Source organism: Leuresthes tenuis, unplaced genomic scaffold (assembly GCF_036924035.1).
Source record: "Leuresthes tenuis unplaced genomic scaffold, fLeuTen1.0.hap1 SCAF_6, whole genome shotgun sequence".
In the NCBI taxonomy this organism is placed as follows: domain Eukaryota; kingdom Metazoa; phylum Chordata; class Actinopteri; order Atheriniformes; family Atherinopsidae; genus Leuresthes; species Leuresthes tenuis.
Window position 1 is genome coordinate 33,548,636 of NW_027325360.1, and position 21,426 is coordinate 33,570,061.

The 21,426-nt window shown below is 39.9% G+C and overlaps 1 protein-coding gene across 1 annotated transcript in view; it reads right to left on the reverse strand.

Moving 5' to 3' along the window:
• The window catches only part of arid3c (AT rich interactive domain 3C (BRIGHT-like)), a 96,911-nt gene that overhangs the window by 61,694 nt on the left and 13,791 nt on the right, over positions 1-21,426 (reverse strand). The window contains 1 exon segment of the mRNA XM_072387049.1: positions 19,243-19,315. Within this exon segment, the coding sequence (XP_072243150.1) occupies positions 19,243-19,315 (73 nt within the window).

The following is a 21,426-nucleotide window of genomic DNA, read 5'->3' on the forward strand; positions in this document are numbered from 1 at the left end:
CATGACCCAAAAAAGGAAAAAGTACAGAAGACGAGTAAACATGACCCAAAAAGGAAAAAGTACAGAAGAAGAGTAAACATGACCCAAAAAAGGGAAAAGTACAGAAGAAGAGTAAACATGACCCAAAAAAGGAAAAAGTACAGAAGAAGAGTAAACATGACCCAAAAAAGGAAAAAGTACAGAAGAAGAGCAAACATCAATTTAAAAAAGGAAAAAGTGTTTTAGAATGTTCAGTCTACGATCTTTATGAAATGAACACATAATTTGTCATTATTAAGTCCCATTAAAGTGATTGCCACTATAATGATAATAACTAGCATTTTATAGCACCATTCAAGGGATCAAATGACACTTTAAAGTTGGTATACGTCATAACGTAAAGATGTGGTTGTACCACGCTGCGTTTTTTTTTGTTTTTTTTTATCAGGTTTGCCAGATCTCGCTCCTGTCTTTTTTACGTTTAGCTTGCCTAGTTGCGTATTGTAGCAGTGTAGTTGTTGACCTAATAGAGGCGAACTAGTCACGTTATGCATTAAAAACTGTGGGTACTAGCAAACCTGGAAACTAATCCTAGCTGGTTAAAGACCCAAATATATGACTCCTATTTATGTATGTGTGAATCATCTAGATTTTACATCTTGAATGTGTTAGCAAACCACTTTTCAGAGTGATATATAGCACATTGACTGGTTGTCGACTTAAGCTGATATAGTGTGACACACCTGTAGCCTGATGTGATAAAATATAAGGAGTTATCAGCCTTATATAACCTTGTGTTTATGGGCACCACCTTCAATCGAAGGAAAGACAATGTTTTTTTTTAACAATTTATTTATTGACATTTTTTTCCAAACAAAGTACCACAATTAGTACAAGTAACATTAGATGTAAATCCACCCCCCATGGACAAGAGTGGGAAGAAAAAGGATAACAGTAATAATTGTAAATAAATAATAAGGAAATGATAATAAAAATGGGATAACAACAGGACAATAACAGTAATAGTAAAAGCAAACAAAACAGAACAATAAACAAAAAACAAAAGGAGAGTAACAATAAAGCAAGTCAAGTTACAAAAAAACAATATTAACCCATTTTCACATCTGTAGAAAATGTGCTACAGAGGTAAAACAAGACATGACTTACAGAGGTTGGTACAGGAGATAGGAACAACAGCAGAGGGCCTGGATAAGGTTAGCCTATATCATTCTAACACATAATGTTACAGTATATATTTCAATTCAGACTATGAACGTCATACGGTGGCTGAAAAGTGCAAAACACTTTTACAATTAAAAAAACATTGACAAATTTAAAAAAACAAAAACACTAACAAATTTTAAAAAAAACTAACAAACAGTCTAGCACTAAGAGCAGGCAAATGGAGTGGAGTTTAATAAAAGGGGCAGGAAGACTCATTTGAGCCTTTCTTCCTGCACTGACACACCTGGGAGCAGCTGAGCTGAGGCTTTGTTTGAAGCTGAGTTGGTAGGCTCTACTTTTTCGATATTTGAAAGCACGATTTTAATATTACTTGATCACTAGAGAATAACCATTAGCTGTTTATTTGTGGTATGAATTGTTTGTTGGCATTCTTTGTTGGGAGGGGACTGATCTACTGGATGATTGTTTAAAGACACATCAGCCAAGAAGGAGGTACGCTTAAGCAGTGCTGAGATATTTTAAAATAGATTTTATTCTTTCTACAACAAAACTAACATGATTATCTTTGAATGTTGCCTCCAGTCACCTGCATCCCCAACTGGAATGAGGGATTATGTTCCAAGGTGAAAAGTTTTGAATGAAAAAAAAAAAAAGCCAACCACTGTTTTTCCCAGGTTTATTTGATTTGAGGTTGTTTTTAATTTATCATTTGGGCAGGCTATTTTTTGAGGAGTTTTCTGCCATCTCTAAGGGGGGAGACTGAGTAGCAGTGCGGCCATGTATGTGGGCTCTATTGTGTGGTTTAAGTCACCTTAAGATTGCTGTTAACAGGTAAATTGAGTGTTCGATCTCATGTAAATTGGGTTGTGTGTAGTGGTATTTCAGTCCCAAATTGCCATGTGTTTGTGATGTTTTCTCTTGCTGTGCATGACCATGCCTCCACTTCAGGAAGTGTCTGCGTACCTATCCCTACTGCTCCCCCAGTACAAACTCAGTTTGTGTATGTTCCAAGACAACGAAAGTGCTCAAAATTCTCTCTCTGTTGATTTGATAACTGTTAAAAAATGGATTGAAGAGTCTCGCAGGTGCCTGGCAGTTAGACAAATGTCTCAAGCTGAACAGGTTCTTTTTCTGTATGACCAGTTAGATGGAGGTGCAAAAGCAGAGCTTGAGTTCCATGATTTGGCAGATCGAGACAATGCCGATAAGATATTTTCAATACTGACAAAAAATTTTAGTAGTTCCCAGTCGTATGTTGCTGCACAGCTTAATTTTTTCCAGCGCAGTCAGAGGGAAGGGGAATCTCTTAGAGACTATTCCCATGTTTTAAAGTCACTTATGGATGTAGTTATTCGCAAAACACCTGGTGGCACCCCTAACTCTGATCAAATTTTGCGGGATCAGTTTATAGAACATGTACATGATGACATGCTGCGGAGGGAGCTGAAACAGAGCATTAGTCAAAACCTTATTATGTCCTTTACTACGCTCCGTGGTATTGCCATCAGGTGGGCATAAGAGGGCAGAAACGGGAATAGACAAAGGGCTTGTGCATTTTCTTGCAATACCTACACCACTTTAGAGGACAGGGATGTAGCTGAGACTAATGCTATCACTGTGCCATCTCAGAGTGACTTAGCTGAGAATGTCTTAAAAAAACAGCAGTTACAGTTAGATGCTATTATGAAACATATAGGCATCTTAAATCCGATCAAACATGTGCAGAGTTCACAAAAAGAGGGTAGAGACACAAAAATCGTTTTCAAGCTGACGGTATACCAATTTATCTGCGGTGTAATAAACCAGGATACATAGCACGTTTCTGTAGGGTTCAAATACAGTCTGCTGTAGGTCCCACTAAAAGCTCAGGATGTCAAGCAACAATACAAGTAAACAATGCTTGAGCCACCTCAGTTTGGCTGCAGGAAAACTAGCACCCTCTGGTGTGGGGAGCCAGGCACCAGGAGGGGGACTTTCAGGCTCAAGTAATGGGGATTCACCTGAATTGGTCGGGGAATATCCAGTAGTGAAAGTGAGCATGGGGGGCATCATAGTTCCTTGCTTACTGGACACCGGGTCCATGGTTTCTACTACTACAGAAGACTTCTTCATAGAGCACTGTTAGAAAAATTATATAGTTATACTATGAGAAAAGCTGCAAGAATAAGAGTTTCTGTGATGGGGGGAGGCCTCCTCCTGTCTTTTGGTTCTCATAATACTATGGAGCAAGCAAAATAGTTTTGACTGTCTGAACTCGTCTTCCCATAACATTGTGTGGCCAGCAAACATAAACAATATAAATAGCAATAGCACCATTTTGTTAGTCAGACAACTCTGAGCCAGCTTCCTGACAGGTTGTGCGGACTTGTCTCTTTCTTGCAAGAAATAAATGTTTTGTGTTAATCGTATCAAGCGACTCTGAGCCTAATTTTGAGAGTATTTTTCTGACAAGCACTTTCAGGCAAAGGGGGAAGATAAGTTGCGACAGTGCAACTGGCTGCAGTTGAAGGCTGCAAATGGATTAGGAATCCCTTACATAGGTTACTTGGAGTTTGATATTGATGTCCTGAGTAAGACCCTCCCCCGAATGGGGGTGTTGATCGTAAAGAGCCCACAAGATCCTTGTATGAGAAAACAAACTTTCTGTGCCCAGGTTGCTTGGTATGAACATCGTTCGACGGTGCTACCATGAGTTGTTTGTTCAGCTTTTCCCCCTTTTTAAAAGCTGCTGGTTCTGGCTGGAAAGAGACTTTGTCAGAGTGCCATTCCATTGAGTTGCTGCAGGAACAAGGGCACATAGGAAAGGCTAGAGTCCAAGGTCGATCTGTACGCGTTCCAGCAGGCTCTTTGAAATTCATTCCTATTGTCTGCCCAAGTGCTGCTGCTATCACTCTTCCCTCTGTCTTACTGGAACCTCTTGAAGATGGAAACTGTCTGCCTCCAGGTGTACTGATCTCTAAGGCCCTGTTGACTGTTAATCGAGGTATAGTGGAAATACCTGTTGTCAATGTTGGCTTACAGGATGCATGGCTCAGATCCAACACCCCACTGGGTGTACTGCATGTGGTTCACACAAAGTCTCCTCTGTGTTCAGTTACGTTGGAAGATGAGGATGGAAGCCATGTAGCTAGGGTTCAATCAGTCACTACTGATAATAGCGCACCTCTTCATCTCTCTAATGCATCACGGCCTAACCTATTGTCTGAGCAAGAGCAGCAAGGGAAGACACAATTAGAGAAATATTCAGGAGTGTTCAGTCAAGGAGAAGGAGATTTGGGCTGTACTACACTAGTAGAACATGAATCCTTTGATGGATGATATCTCTCTTCGTCAGCGCTATAGATGGCTGCCACCCTCTCAGTATAAACAAATGAAGGCTCACATTCAGGAGCTTTTATCTAGTGGCATCATTCGACCAAGCTGCAGTCCTTATGCCTCCCCCATAGTCATCGTCCAAAAAAAAGATGGGAGTATAAGGTTGTGTGTGGATTATAGGCTCCTTAATGCTAAGACAAGAAAAGATGCATATCCACTGCCACGGATAGAGGAGTCCGTGGATGGCCTGGGTGGGGCAAAGGGGTTTTCTACACTTCACTTGGCTAGTGGATATAACCAGGTGCCCATTGCGGAAAAAGATAAAGCCAAGAAAGCATTTTGCACCCCATTTGGACTCTTTAAGTTCAATCGAATGCCTTTCGGTTTGTGCAATGCACCTGGTACTTTCCAACGACTAATGGAGCGCATTTTTTGGTGATCAGTCATTTCAGTCACTTTTGTTATATCTTGATGATGTTGTCTTCTCATCCACCTTTGAAGACCACCTACAGCGCTTGGAATTGGTCCTGGTTCGCTTGCAAGAGCACCACCTGAAGTTGAAATTAAAAAAATGTTTTTTTCAACATGAGGTCAAGTACCTGGGGCAAATAGTGTCAGCTGCTGGGGTGGCCACTGACCCAGACAAGATCAGCATCGTGTCAGAATGGAAAAGACCCACTACTGTAACCAAGCTCCAGTCTTTCCTTGGTTTGGCACTGTATTATCACCGCTTTGTGGAGGGGTTTTCAAAGTTTGCCGCACCAATACATCACCTTGTGGCAGATGTAATTGGAAGCAAACGTAAGTCCAAGGGCCACAGCAAATGCTCCATTGGGGAGAACTGGCATGAAGGATGTGAGCAGGGGTTTCAGTCCTTGAAGGAACGACTAGTTAGCGCCCCAGTCCTTGGCTATGCTAATTTTGCTAACTCCTTTGTGCTTGAAATTGATGCAAATCATGCAGGAATGGGTGCAGTATTGTCACAAGATCAAGAAGGCCACAGGAGACCTATTGCCTTTGCCAGCAGAGGCCTTAGATGCTCAGAACGCAACATGTGGAACTACAGCTCAAGAAAGCTAGAACTGTTGGTTCTGAAATGGGCAGTGACTGATAAATTCAGGGAGTACTTGCTGGGCAATAAGTGCACTGTCTATACTGATAATAATCCCCTGAGCAACTTGAAAACAGCCAAACTTGGGGCTGTGGAACAGCGCTGGGCCTCAGACCTAGCTGCATTTGACTTCGAGGTCAAATATCATCCTGGCACTGCAAATAGAAATGACTCAATTTGTTCTGTAACCCCTGGCATCCAAGTACCAAATATGATTCGGGAACAAATGCATGGGCCACAGATCCCCCATCAGGATTTTGTCACTACTGTGGCAACTCAGGCTCTCCCAGCGCGGGAAAAAGCAGATCTGCAGGCCCTACAAGAAGCTGATCAAGTGATTGGTGCATTTAAGTCTTATTGACTGCGTGCAAGACATCCATCAAAGCAGGAGTTGACAGAAGGGCCCAAAGATGTTCGCAAACTTGTCCAACAATGGGACAGGATTTTCAACTCCTCCTCTTAAGTCTTAAGAGTGAAGTGCTAAAACATTGCATGATGATCATGGTCACCAAGGGGTCGAACGGACCATACACCTGGTGAGAGAGATGTTTTTGGCCCAACACATGGCAAGATATTGAAAAATACTGCCACAATTGTAATCACCCCAGCCTAAAGTCAGAACTTTTCCTGGTAACATAGTGGCATCACAGCCTCTGGAGATCCTTGCCATTGACTTCACGGTCTTGGAGAAAGCTGGCAATGGGCAAGAAAATGTCCTTATCATCACAAACGTTTTTTCTAGATTTACTCAAGCCTATGCAACTTTAGACCAGAAAGCTAGCTCCATAGCTCGAGTTCTAACTGAAAAATGGTTTTACATGTATGGAGTACCCAGACGTATTCACAGTGACCAAGGAAGGAATTTTCAAGGCGAGCTGCTGAAGCAGTTGTGCAAAATATATGGCACTGAGAAGAGCCACACCACACCATATCACCCAGAGGGCAACGGACAGTGTGAGAGATTCAATCGGACATTGCTTGACCTACTTCGTAGTCTCCCACCTGAAAAGAAAAGGATCTGCCCCAGATCCTTTTTGCCTATAATACAACAGAGCATGCTTCCACAAGTTACTCCTCATTCAAGCTAATGTTTCACCAAAAAGCTAAGCTACCTGTTGATTTCTTGTTGGGCTCCACTGACAATGACCTTACCCCGGGCCCCACCCATGAGTGGGTAATTGAGCATCAGAAAAGACTGAAGACTGCATTTTGTCACGCCAAGGATCAGCTAACATTAGCAGCTGAATGCAGGAATAGGCTACTGACCCCAAATGTTAGAGATACTGCCACCAGGAACTCTTGTTCCTGAATGTGTTTTTTAAGTTTATGCTGACTGAACAATGTGTTGCCCTTTTTGTGGACTAAATTTCAGCCAGTTTACACCATTTTGTTCTTCGTGCAGCTGGCAATGCTGCGTTGATTATTTCAATGAGGATCATTCATACAGTGTAATCTTGGACATAACATCAAGTTTACATAGTGTTAAGATGAGTTTGAGAAATCTTAAAAGTAAACTCAATAATACTGGTTTGAACTGGAGAAAATATTTTCGCTCCAGGACCACCGTAATTAATGCAATCAGGGAAGAACTTCGTGGACCTGGACAACTGTTTGGGTATAGAACCATGAGGCAGGTACTTAGACAAAAGTACCATCTCAAAGTGAAGAGAGAGACGATGTCATGAATTTACTCTGGGAGCTTAATCCTCAAGGATGTACGCCTAAGATTCATCAGGAGAACGTCATTAACAGCATTATTATCCGCACGAAGAACAAAATGGTGTAAACTGGCTGAAATTTACTCCACAAAAAGGGAAACAAATTGTTCAGTCAGCATAAACCTAAGAAAAAACACATTCAGCGTAGTTCTTGCCATCAAAAATTACCGCTGACTTTCCACGTGAAGCAGGACTACAAATTCAGTTGTCTGTACTACAAGTCTGGGTTACCGTGACGTCACGTCCGGTCTTTAGGACAATCCCTTTCTGTCTTCTGTTAATTTGTTTTTCGCTTTGTAACTGTTTAGCCACTTGTCATGATTTACATTCTGTTTCATGTCTTGGCTCTTCATTTCCTGTTTTATTTTGAAATCACTAACTTTCCCCTCTCGTTTCAGGTATCTTGCCCTTCCTCACGTGTCAGGCGTCTGATTGTCTTCCCTGATTCCCAAGTGTTTCCACCTGTTCCCCTTGGCTCCTCGTGTTCAAATAGTCTACGTTTCCCTTGTCTTGTGCCAGTATGTTGTCTCTGTCCATGAGCTTCATTACCAGTCTTGTCTTGTTTTCACAGTTTTCACAGTAACCACAGCCATAGTTTCCACAAGCCTAGAGTGAGCGATCCTCCCGCAGAGCTAACTTGTTTTGTAATTTATTTTCTAATCATAGCCATAGTTTATTTATTCATCACGGTAAGTTTAATAGCTTTGTTTTGTTCCTCCGATTTTGGAGAGTTATTGATTTGTAACTTTTCATCGTCATCTCCGATTAGCAGAGCTTTACATTCGGTTAAAATAATGTTTTATAGTTCCTCCTCTAGTGGAGAGTTTTGTTTTTGTGTGCTTGTAAGATCTGTCACGCCTCCGTTAAACGAGTGCTTTAAGATTATAGTTTTAGTTTCATAGTGCCTCTGTTTTTTGAAAGCGTCCTTTGTTTAAATCCGCCTCATCAGGAGAGCGTGAGTTTTTGTTATTGTTCATAGCTTTTGTTTTCCTCCTGGCATGGAGAGAACTTTTGTTAACTTTCATAGCTGCACTCATCCTCAGCCATAGTTACTGAGGAGAGCGCTTAGGATTTTAACAGCCTGTTATTTTGCTCTGTGAGGAGATCCTCATCCTGCCTTGCTGTGCTGTGTTTATTTAATAAACATCTCTTTGCATCTGAACCGACCCTGCATCTGTGTCCTGAGGTCGTGACAACTTGTAGTTTTGTGTCGGCACGCTTTTTTTTTTTAAACATAAATGTGTTTCCCAAAAATTTTGTTTTTGCTAAAATGTCTTTTTTTTGTGAATTTGTTTTCACATTTTTTTAAAATTTGGTAGTGTTTTAAAAAAAAAAAATTGTTAGTGTTTTTTTAATTGTAAATGTGTTCTTTTGTTTGTTTGTTTGTTTTTTAATTGTAAGTGTTTTGCACTTCTCAGCCACCGTAACGTCACCTATAGGAGCTGCTCTATTATGTAAAAAGGTTACAAATCCTCCCCAACATTTATCAAAGGCTGATAAGATTAAACATGATCTTTTCTGATGGCAAGTATGAAGACAGCTCTTTAAGCCACAAAGAAACACCAGGGCGGTCCCCACTATTCCAGTTGATAGCTATACATTTGTTAGCTGCAATTAGGGCAAGTCTGATGAAGCGAGTGTTGACTCTCATATTCACTGGTAACACCGACAGGTCCCCCAATAACGTCAGCCATGGATTGGCTGGGACCTCCACCCCCACAATCCCTTTAACAATGTCTAAGATAGCTCTCCAATACTGCTCCAAACAACTACATGTCCAGAACATATGGAGGAGGGATCCTGTTTCAGTCTGACACCTAGGGCAGTATTCAGAGTAGGTACTACTTATCTTATGGAGTCGATCAGGTATCAAGTAAACCCTATGTATAAGATTAAATTCTAACAGTTTGTGTCAGCTATTATAGGAAAATGATTGAGAGCTACTACAAATCTCCCTCCATTCAAAGTCCTCGAAGGCAGAATCAGTGTCAGTTTCCCACTTAAGTTTTGCAATAAATGCTTTATTTTTCTGCTAGTCTCATTAGTCTGTTATAAGCATAGGATAAAAAGCATTTCGAGTTATCTCATGCTGTCTATCTCAAAATCCTCTAAGGGGGAGAGTTTCCCACCTTGCTGTACCCTAATAAAATCTCTGACTTGCAAATATTTTAAAAAATGTGCAGAGGGGCCGAGCCTCAGTTGCTCAAAGGATCTCAGACTACTGTGATCATATGCCCAAAAGTACAAATACCTCTGTTATGCCAGTCTTTAGTGATGCCATCTCTCAGTGCTCCAGGTAGAACCGAATTAAAATGGAATGGAGTGGAACTATACAGTGTATGGACACTATGGAACTTTGCTCTAATTTCATTCCAGATTTTTTATGTAAGTTTTATCATTGGGTTTGAAGTAAATTTTTTTTGCATGTGATAAGAGTAAATAAATGGAATGCTAGACAACGCTTCCACTGTGTGGGACTGTTCGATCTGTTTCCAAGCTGGAGGGTGCTCCAGGTCTTTAATCCATGTCCAGATAGCTCTGGATTGAGCAGCCAAATAGTATAACTGAAAATCTGGTAAATTTAGCCCTCCCTGTTCAGTGGGCCGACAGAGGGTTTTGAGCTTGACTCTGTGAATTTTACCGTTCCACAGACATCTAGATATCAGTTTGTCCAGGTTTTTAAAGAAAGTTTTCGGAACGGGTGTTGGCAGTGCTTGAAATAAGTAAAGGAATTTGGGTAAAATATTAATTTTAATACAATTAATTCTTCCAATTAGGGATATAGGAAGCGACTGCCATCTGTCCAAGTCTGTTTCAACTTTTTTAAACAGAGATTCATAGTTGAGAGAGTAAATCTGATGTTGCTGGTTGGGTATTTACAGACCAAGATGGCAAAAGATGGTCCCAGTAAAAGGAAATGTTTCCCCTTGATAATCCTTGAGCGCCTGGGTTAAGAGGCGTCATCACACTTCTGTTTATTTATCTTGTACCCAGAGATGCAGCTATAGTCCTCTAACAAGGTGCAGAGGGCGAGGAGTGACGTCTCCATAAATTATCAAATGCCTTTTCAGCATCTAAAGAAAGGGCAATGACTGGCGTGTTGTTGTTTTGGGAGTAGAAAATCACGTTGAGGAGCCTATGAATATTATCAGAGGAAAAGTGGTTCTGAATGAAGCCAGTTTGATCTTTATATATAAGGTCAGGTATCACTTTCTCCAACCTGGTAGCTATGATCTTGGTAAATACCTTATATTCTGATGAGAGGAGGGTGATAGGCCTATATGAGCCACATAGCTTTGGGTCCTTGCCCGGTTTTAGCAGGACAGTAATCAGAGCCTGTTCTAAAGTTTTAGGCAGTTGGTGTATTTCAAGTGAGTGCTTGAACATATCCATTAGTGGTGCAATTAGATTGGATGCAAATGCTTTATAGAAGTCCATAGAAAATCCATCCGGCCCCAGCGATTTCCCTGCTGAAAGCTTACCAATTGCAGTCAGAACCTCCTGTTTAGTAATATCTGTCTCCAGTCTCTCCCACGTCTTCGCCCACATCCCCTCCAAGAAATTATTAATTTTTTGAATATCGACGCCCTGAGAATAATATCAGTCAACATAAAAAATCCTTGAAAATGTCATTGACATGTTTGGGATTATTACAGCATCACCTCTAGTCTTAACTGAGGGGATGCATCTAGAGTTTTCTTCTTTTCGGATCTGCCAGGCTAATAATTTACCATTTTTGTCCCAATGTTCATAGTACTGTTGCTTTGTTCTAGCCATAGTATTTTCAATTACCCTAGTGGTTGGAAGATTATATTCTGTCCTTTTGATGTTTAAAAGATCTAAAGTCGTTTCACTATGAGTTTGAGAGTGCTCCTTTTTGAGATTCCTAATCTCTGAATCAAGTGTATTGGTTTTCAGCATGTATTGTTTTTTTTCCATGATGCGTAGCTTATAGTCTCACCTCTCACGTAAGGATTCCCACACAGCCGTTGGTGAGGCAGACCCTGTATTAATGCTAATAAAACTGTCCATTTTGTTACTAATAAGTTTGACATATTATACGTCATTAAGTAGGTGTGTGGGGAAACGCCAAAGCCTGCAACTACTAGTAGCGTTCTTTTGATCCATCTGGAGCATGAGAGGGGTGTGGTTCGAGTGAGTCATAGCTAGATATTCACATGAGGATATAAGATGAAGTCTGTCAGCATGAGTAAGAAAAAGATCGATTCTAATACTGACTTATGTTTTTCTCCCCAGACATCTACAAGTTTGAAATCTGCTATTTCTTTTTGGAGAGTCTTGGCTGCTTAGGACCGAGTTTTGAGGTTAGAGGATGACTGATCTTTGGATGGATCCAGAACTAAATTCATGTCACCACCTATAAAAGGTTCACTGGCATGACAAGTTAGTGTGAAAAACAGATTTTGAAAAAATTGAGGGCAATTGTAGTTTGGGCCATAAATATAAACTAGCATGATAGATTCACCTGCTAGGGAGCCTTTAAGTATCAAGTATCTGTCCTGTTTATCTTTCTCAACATTATCCACTTGTAAGGGGACATTTTTACCTATCAATGTGGCAACACCTCAAGATTGGGACGTGAAGGAGGAGTAAAAGGTCTGCCATTGCCACTGGCGCGTTAGTCTCACGTGCTTAGCCTCATTTAGATGGGTGTCCTGTAGTAGAGCTATGTCTATTTTATGATTCCGAAGGAAGTTAAAGGGAAACTCTGGTATTTTTAAACCTAGACCTTATTTCTGGCATGAAATATGTTCATCTACTCACCGAGAACCGTTTGGTGAAAGTCAGCATCCTTCAGAAGCTATTTAGATAACTCATGATCGGCGTATATCCATATAACGGAGTGAACGGGGCAGGGACGATGCAGTCTCTAAATAAGGCATTATCTGTCTTCATTTCACCAATACCTTAAGAAGAATGAATGAACGAACATGTACTATAGCTCTGTTAGCTTATAGGTGCTGTTATGTGGCTACTTGTGGCTATAGGAGAGCTAATGGAGGGATTTCTACATGTTTTTTTTCAGTGGAACAAAGGCTTTCCTCTTCTTCTTCAGGGCAGTTGACATATATCTGAATATCATTATGGTCGAGTTGCTTTATTGTACTGAACTTTTCTTCCGGGTCGTCTCGATAATCTTGACCGTGTCAGAGAAGAGGAGCAGCCGGATCACAATGGTGCGGGGCCTGGCCATCTGCAGGGCGTTGTAGCAGAGACCTGTGAGCATGCTCCACTTCAAAAGTTTCCCCATCCAAGTCAAGCATCTTGGGTAGCCATTCTTGTATAAATGCCACTGCATTCCTCCCTTCCACTCCTTCTGGGAAGCCGACCAACCTCCTGTTTATCTTTCTCAATATTATCCACTTGTAAGGGGACATTTTTACCTATCAATGTGGCAACACCTCAAGATTGGGATGTGAAGGAGGAGTAAAAGGTCTGCCATTGCCACTGGCGCGTTAGTCTCACGTGCTTAGCCTCATTTAGATGGGTGTCCTGTAGTAGAGCTATGTCTATTTTATGAATCCGAAGGAAGTTAAAGGGAAACTCTGGTATTTTTAAACCTAGACCTTATTTCTGGCATGAAATATGTTCATCTACTCACCGAGAACCGTTTGGTGAAAGTCAGCATCCTTCAGAAGCTATTTAGATAACTCATGATCGGCGTATATCCATATAACGGAGTGAACGGGGCAGGGACGATGCAGTCTCTAAATAAGGCATTATCTGTCTTCATTTCACCAATACCTTAAGAAGAATGAATGAACGAACATGTACTATAGCTCTGTTAGCTTATAGGTGCTGTTATGTGGCTACTTGTGGCTATAGGAGAGCTAATGGAGGGATTTCTACATGTTTTTTTTCAGTGGAACAAAGGCTTTCCTCTTCTTCTTCAGGGCAGTTGACATATATCTGAATATCATTATGGTCGAGTTGCTTTATTGTACTGAACTTTTCTTCCGGGTCGTCTCGATAATCTTGACCGTGTCAGAGAAGAGGAGCAGCCGGATCACAATGGTGCGGGGCCTGGCCATCTGCAGGGCGTTGTAGCAGAGACCTGTGAGCATGCTCCACTTCAAAAGTTTCCCCATCCAAGTCAAGCATCTTGGGTAGCCATTCTTGTATAAATGCCACTGCATTCCTCCCTTCCACTCCTTCTGGGAAGCCGACCAACCTCAGGTTCCTCCTATGGGCCCGGTTCTCTTGGTTGTCCAGTTGCCCCCTCAGGTCACTTGTCTGTTCGCCGTCTGTAGTTTTTTATAATCATCCAGCTCACGCTGCAAGGCGGCTAGTGAGTCATCAAACTCACATTGCTTCCCCTCGATGCTCTTTACTCAGTGTCCAATAGCTTCGCTATCTCTAGCAATCTTTTCCATCATTTCAGAAAGCACATTTAGACTTCCTGCAATCATTGACTCGATCCTTTGTATTCCTTTCTCCATCTCAGAGATGAACCACTGTGGCGGGTGCTGTGGAGACTGGTTACCTAGCCTGCTGCCATTCCTGCTAGCACTTGGTGATAGCACTTGCTTGTTCTTCTCATCTTTATTTCCGTCGTTCTTTTTCGGTGGCATCTCGTTTTCAGTGTTTCCACTTATTAAAGCACACTTGGCATTGAGTTGACTTGGTGAAAAGTCAGTAGAAGGCTAATTTCAGTGAGCTAGTAAGTGGAGCACGGCACCATACGTCTGTTCCCTACGCCTCCATAACCGGAAGTCTCGAAAGACAGAATCTTACGATTCTTGTATGTGAAACTTAATATACAGTCTCAAATATGTAAAGAAAACATACAACACAACCGGTTTTATACATATATATATATGAACCATTTATTAAAACGATATGACCAAAGACCTTAAGACAAAAGTAGAAATGCTTTGACTATGGATGATTATATAGGAAACAATTAGTGATTTGAAAATAACTAAGGGGAGGGGATGGATGGATACCGGAATTATTAAAATAGTCTAGGTTTGTTACGACTTGAAGTTAAAGATTAACAGCTTGGATTAATTTATCATTTTAACAATGAATTCTCTCTACACCCACTGCATACTGTCTGAAATGTAAGAACAGGGCAGATCTTCCTTGACACACTCGTCCTGTTAAGTCAGCTCCGAACCACAGGGATCGCCAGCGGATCCAAGTGGGTCTCTTTCGTTTCCGCGTCTCACGGCCTTCGTTGTGGGTGACTTTCATGGACTTTAAAGTTGCCTGAACCGGTCGCTCTTCTACGCCGGAGGTTGGGGCTTCTGGTGGCCCCGGAGACGAGGCTCGGTGATATGGAAGAATTCACCGAAAAGAATGACAAAATTTGTCCAAGTGTCAAAGTTGGTTTGGTTGCTGACCAATTCTGATGAGGTGAACTTAAATTCACAAAATATCAACAAAAAGGTTGACAAGCTTGACGCTGGCTCTCTTGGTGAGCAAACTTATGTGATGATGCGTGCTGCGGCGGAGGAAAGACAGATGACATGGACAAACGAAGAAACACAAAAGCATCTGTCTTTCTATTACTTCATCCTGTTTCTTTCTTTGTTTGGATCTTTTTCTTCCTTCTCATCTTCCTCTCCTGCCATCTTTCTGGTTACTTCATTTCTCTCTGTCTTCTGTCTCAATCATTTTATAAAACTCTCATCAATCATTTGAAAACTCTCTCTATTCCATTTTCAAAAGAATCAAAACTTCTCTTTCAAAACTCAGACTTTGCGTCGCGGTTTCAGGAGTTTGACTTGCAGAGGCGGGACAAAACGTAGGCTTACGCTACACTTTCAGCCAATGGTATGCCAGGGCATGTTTTGTAAGACGATCTAATTCTAGCCTTAAGAGATTTTGGATGGACAAAGAAACTTGATTTCTCTATTCCTCCGTCTCATAAAACATAATATAGAGGATTTGAAAACACCACAAGTTGTTAAGATATGAAGGTTAAAGATATAAGATAGACTTATGATTAAATAACAAGACATCAAATAACAACGTAACATAACATAACATAGGTAATGATTGTGAGTCTCAAATTCAGATGGATATCTGTAAAGTTATGACATATGAATAACGAACCAAACAATGTTATCTTCCTGTATTAAACATGGAATACAAGGGTTTAACTATTCAATACTACAGACCACTCTGGGGCAATGTGACTCCATGGGCAGATTAGTCATTTTCCAAAATAATGATTTCTTCGGTATTCTTCTAAGTAAGATCGGTCTAAAAAAAGGTCTTAAAAATGTCTTAAAATGCAGCTCATGATTTCACTGAGAACCTGAAAGAACATATACAAAGATATAAAGTACATTTAATACAGTTTCAAGATTCAGCTGAAAGTGAATCTGAGGGAGGTAATTTTGAGAGTTCCATGCAGCATCTGTCTTTGGTTTGGATTAGAGTCAGAACAAATGTCACTGTTGGTTTACTTTGAACCAGATAAGGTTGGAAGTATCCTATCCTGGTTTTCTCCAATACTCTCCTAAAGAGGGTTCTTTGTTGGTTCAGCTTAGTTAGCTCTAAGTCGTTAATGCATCCATTTAAGTTTATGGCGTGAGTCTTTGGAAAGAGGGGCTGAGAAGCTTCCCCAAAATGCTTTCATTGGTTAAAGGTTGTTATAAATTAGGGGATCTCTGGTCCTTACACACGAACATATCCACACGGGAATGAGGGAGATTCCCAAAGTCTTAAGTTTCAACGGTTGCTGAGAAATGGCCTCACTTCCTGTTTGGCATGTCGGCGCCAAAATTGATTGGCTGCTATAGGCAAACGGAAGCAAATTTAAAAAATCCGATTAATAATTTTCGTGAGGCTTGATCTGAAGATTCTATGTGTCAAGTCCCGTGGAAATCAGACAATCTGGGTGACCCGTAATACTTTTTGAAGGTTTTTGATATCATTCAAAATGGCAGAAAATCCAAGATGGCGCAAATGACGTCATAGGGTGCTTTGACCTCGTCTACATCCAGGGATTCCAACGGTGCCTCGTTTGTGAAATTTGGACCAACAGGCCCAAAGATATGAGCAAAATATGTCAGGAAGCTGGCTCAGAGTTGTCTGACTAACAAAATGGTACCATTGCTATTTATATTGTTTATGTCTGCTGGCCACACAATGTTATGGAAAAAGACATTACTAGCCATTTAATGTTATGGGAAGACGAGTTCAGACAGTCAAAACTATTTTTTGACCCCCCATCACAGAAACTCTTATTCTTGCAAAATCCATCTCCTAACTTTTGTGCGGATTGGTCCAAAAATAGTCTGTGCCAATTTTCGTGAGAATCGGTCAAAATTTGCGACCGCTGAAAATTTAAGGTTTTCAACAAAATCCATAATAGTGGAAAATCTAGTGAGGTGAAAATTGACATCGTAGGGTGCGTTGGACTCGTCATGTTCCAAGGATTCCAACGGTACTGTGTGAAATTTGGACTAATGAGTCCAAAGTTATGCAGCTGAATGCACTTCACATTTTGACGTGTTGATGGCGCTAGAGATTTCACTTTTTGGGCACGGAAATTCTTGACTTTGCTAATGGGACTGTCCTCAATACGTGTGCCAAATTTCAAAACTTTTTACTATAGGGTTCATGGGGCTACCATAGACTTCAATTGCAGCGGAAAGTAGATCAATAACAATAGGAAAAGCTACAAACACAAATGTAGTTGCATGCAGCAATGCGGGGTTCCAAGGCAATTGATCGATCATTGACATAAGACATAATGGTATGTCACAACATTAAATGTCTGTAATTTGAAATACAACATATAAATTGGTGTGCTGCTGTTTTGTACAGGCCAAACTCCTATAACATTGACATGTTTCAACATAAGTTATTGCAGCTCATCTTTCACCTTGACATGCATGCTGACAGAAAACTGATCATGGGAGACTTTAATGAAGATATCTTGTTTTTATCTTCCAATCAAAAGTTACTGGAGCAGCATGGCTACACTTAACATGTGCAAATAGGTACAACTGAAAAAGGTACATTGATAGATCATGTCTATGTGAAAGACACAGATGATGTAATTGTTGAAGTTACACAGACATACTACAGCTTTCATGAAACTGTACTTTTTTCACTGCTATAATGTTTTCCCTACAAAAATGGCTACTGACTCACTACAGCTATAGAAATGTATGTGCAGCTATGTTATTGAGCATGCAGTTAATATTTCATGTCATATTCTGTCCACCTAATGTTGTTTGAGTAGAAAAGTTGTAGCAATAACAAAGTCTAACACTAAACAGGATCTTGCAATTGATGAGTAAGATTTATAGATTACTTCTTAATCAAAAAAAATAATGGGAAACCAGTCTCTAAATGCTGGAAGATTGAGTAGATCTATGATTGACCTAATAACTTATTTACTTGTATACTGTTGAGTTGTGAGCCATATGCAATGTGATTCAATAAACAACCGTGTAAACAACAAGCGTGTAAGATGCATATTTATTACATTAAATAATATATTTTGGTTACAAAAGTGTTACAAAATAGTTCTTTACCTGAATTTTTTTTTTGTCTTAACATACGTTACTAATAAACAATGAAATTTGTGACTTATACATAGTTGTATAAATATATAGTCCATCCAAACCATTTATTTTTAAACTGGACATAAGGTATGCCATTGTTTTGTCAACATAAACAATCAAGTCATTTTTTGTTGTGAATGTTATCTTTACAAGTGATGTATATTTGTTGACGTGGAAAGCTGAATTTTTGTGAGTAATGTTTAATATACCTAAATGTATCTAATTCTGTTCATTACATTTTTGTTATATTTTCAATTAAATGTGTTGTCTGTTGAACCAGTTGGTTCAAGCGAGAACATCTGCTCTGCTCTGTCTTTTTTTGTGTTTGAATCCACAAGTGTGTAAGATGTATGATTTAAAGAATTATGATCAGTTCAACTATGAACTTATATATATCAAAACCATTAAGTGGATGTTGGAATTGTACCCGAAACCTGCACATTATTGGTCAGAAAATGGCTCAACCAGAGAGTATGTGTATGTTTGAGGTTTCATAAGTAAAAACATATCTGGTTATGAGTTACAGTTTGGTAATACATTGAGAAAAAATAATATATAATTTGTGCAGTTTTGCATATAGAAACGGAACCATGTAAACCTGTGCAAATAATTAACACGCTGAGCAGCAGCAGGTAGCTAACAGCACTCACACAGGGACACCATGGCTCAGGCACTCACGCTCCATTCACAGACTCTCAGCAGACTCATCCACTTCTTCCATTTACTGCTCAAACACCTGGATTTCAAGATGTGGACTGTTCTGCCAACACCATGTTAAACCACAAAAACATCCAAGTGCTGTCTGTGTGACTACCATTCATGTTTTCAAGTCATCATTTTCAGTCACTGAGTAAGTATCCATGTTTTTTCATGTAATTGTCTTTTTCCAAATATGTCTGTTATGTGGTCTTGGTCACAGTTTACCTCAAAACATTGTTCATGATTAGTCATGACATGATTACATACAGATATGTTTGCCCAATGTGGTATTTGTGTCACTGCCATAAGTGTGTGATTAAAAAATTCCCACCCTCAATAATCATACATTTAAATGTCTTGTTTCTTTACCTACATGGGACCATTTCAATCTACAATTATTAATCTTGATTTTAAAGGGTATTTTTACTATTGCTTTATATTCAGTAAACACACTCATTCAGTAGACTATTTCATTACTTTATCCATAAATACCATCTTTCACTCACTGTTTATCAAAATAATTTGAAATGAGACATGAAGTACTTCATTCTTTTGTACCAATTGTTTTGTATTTGAATATATTAAGTATGTTATACTTAAGCGATAGTATGATATACATAAGCGATTTTAGAAAGAAGTACAGGTAAACAGACACCTTTGTATTGAAGGGGGAAGGGTCCCTTACCTCGTTTTTGCATGAAACTGAAAAGGTCATCAAGAAACTCTTTGCGTTTTTCATCATCATCCAGTTCATACAACTGAAAAACAAAGACAGCAATAATAAGTAAATGTAATTTTTTTTTCAGTAAAGAAAAAAATTGCATCTCCTGAACTTGGTGACAGCAAAGATGTGAACAATGAGTTGCTTGAAGAAAGTCTCTAAGCAACATTGAGCACAAAAGTTGTGTCACATTGCAGTTACTAATCATCCCGTCAGAGGGCCTGGAACACACCTTCACAGAAACATGCTTAGTCTCAATCAGGCACTCAAACAACATCAAGAAATGCTTCATAGAGATGAAGAGCTTTTTCACATCTGGAAGTCAGAAAGAATTCATGCATCATTCATTCGTTTCTTCCACTTGTAAAAAAAAATATTTTTTATTTTTTTTATTTTCATCGTCTGATAACGAACCGTACTACATTTCCTGATTTTGTGCTGAAATCAAAGATGGAAAAAATAGATAGTGACTGCTGACATGAGTAGAAAGCTCAACGTGTTTAATCATTACAATCAAAAAATATTATGCATAATATTTCCTTATTTTCATATTACTTGCATTAGGAGCATAAAATGTATGCACAGGCCCATGTAACTTATTATGTTAGGTGTAGAGTACCAGACAATAAGCCAACATATGGAAAATATGAAAATAATGTCCTGGATGTCTCAAATCCTACAACAACAGAATGCAAGTATATACATTAAAGTACATGCCATTGTATGGATATTGTAATAGTTCCAGTTACATGTGACAGGAACTGACAGTTACATTATGCTCATTATTTGCTTTGTCTTCTGTTTAACTTCTGTGCTTTTTTACTGGTGCACTGGAATTGTTGTGGTCCCTTTTTCCTCTCAGGTGCCGACCCTCCTTCTACCTTGTCTCTCTTACCTGCTCTATCTTTCCTCCCTCTGTCATGTATGTGTCAGTGTGGGCATGAGAACCAACTCTGCTTACCTTCTGCACACCTGACAATCATCATTCATCCTCAGCAGTATTTAACCTGGACTCGCCTTTCACTTATTGCCTGATTATTAAACTACTTGGTTACGTTAGCATGATCAAGGCCTCCTTAGTCATAGTAACTTGTTTTTGGACTAATCTATGCCACTTTCTTATGTGCCCTCATCTCTTTTGCCACAGACCCAATTCCAGTGTGCCTGCATGTGTGCTCTTGGAGATATCCTGTAGTGCTCACGCCTACTTACCTGCACCTCCCCAGCCTTAAACCCCAAAGACTTCGAGTAATATTAAAGACATTTATAACTGATTTCTTTGTGTGTCCTGAACTAGAGTCCGTTGTGACAGCAATGTTGCCGAAGTGGGGACTTTTTTTCTTTATTGCCTATCTTATGTATGAAATCAGTCATAGTTACTTTATTTACTTATCAAGACTGAAAGAAGGGGGCACTATGAAGCCACAACCCAAGATGAATCCTTTACAGATGCTCTGTAAAACCGTGCAGAAAGTTTACTAAAAAGCGTGGTTTAAGTGTGCCAACCGAACTGAAATTATGCCCAAATCAACTTGACTAAGGACTGCAAATTTTTTGCCCAGAAAACAGATTCAAAGAAGTCGGGAGTCAGCATTAAACAGAGTGACGAGTCTGCTAGCAAGATGGTGGGGCTAACAGTGGTGTTAGTTGAGCTGAAGTCACTTCATTCAGAGTTTGGTTGCAAACTTGACAGTAAGGACGAGGGAGTTGAAAAAAGCTGACCATTGCTGGAGTTTATTCAATATATGTTACCATGTTGGCTAAGCTGGAATGTGACAGATCTTTTGTCCTGGAAAGAACTCACCAAACTCTCGCATCAACAAAACTGAACCAGAACAGAGCGGTTCTCATCTGATTTCTCAAGTTTCAAGGCCGGGAGTTTGTCTACCATTCCATGAACCAGTGGGATATCACAAATGAGGGAAGTAAGCTCTTCTTGGCTCAAGATCTTTCAGTAGAATCTATACTGTGGAGGGTCAAGTTCAGCACAATGAGGATTCCAGTGTAACTCCTGCAAAATTAGGGTTATCCACAATGGGAAAATACACCTGTTCTCTTCACCCAATGAAGCGCAGGACTTTTATTAAAAACACAGCCAAGCAGTCTTAGTGGGATAGAGTTGGAAATAACTAATTTACTAATGAACAT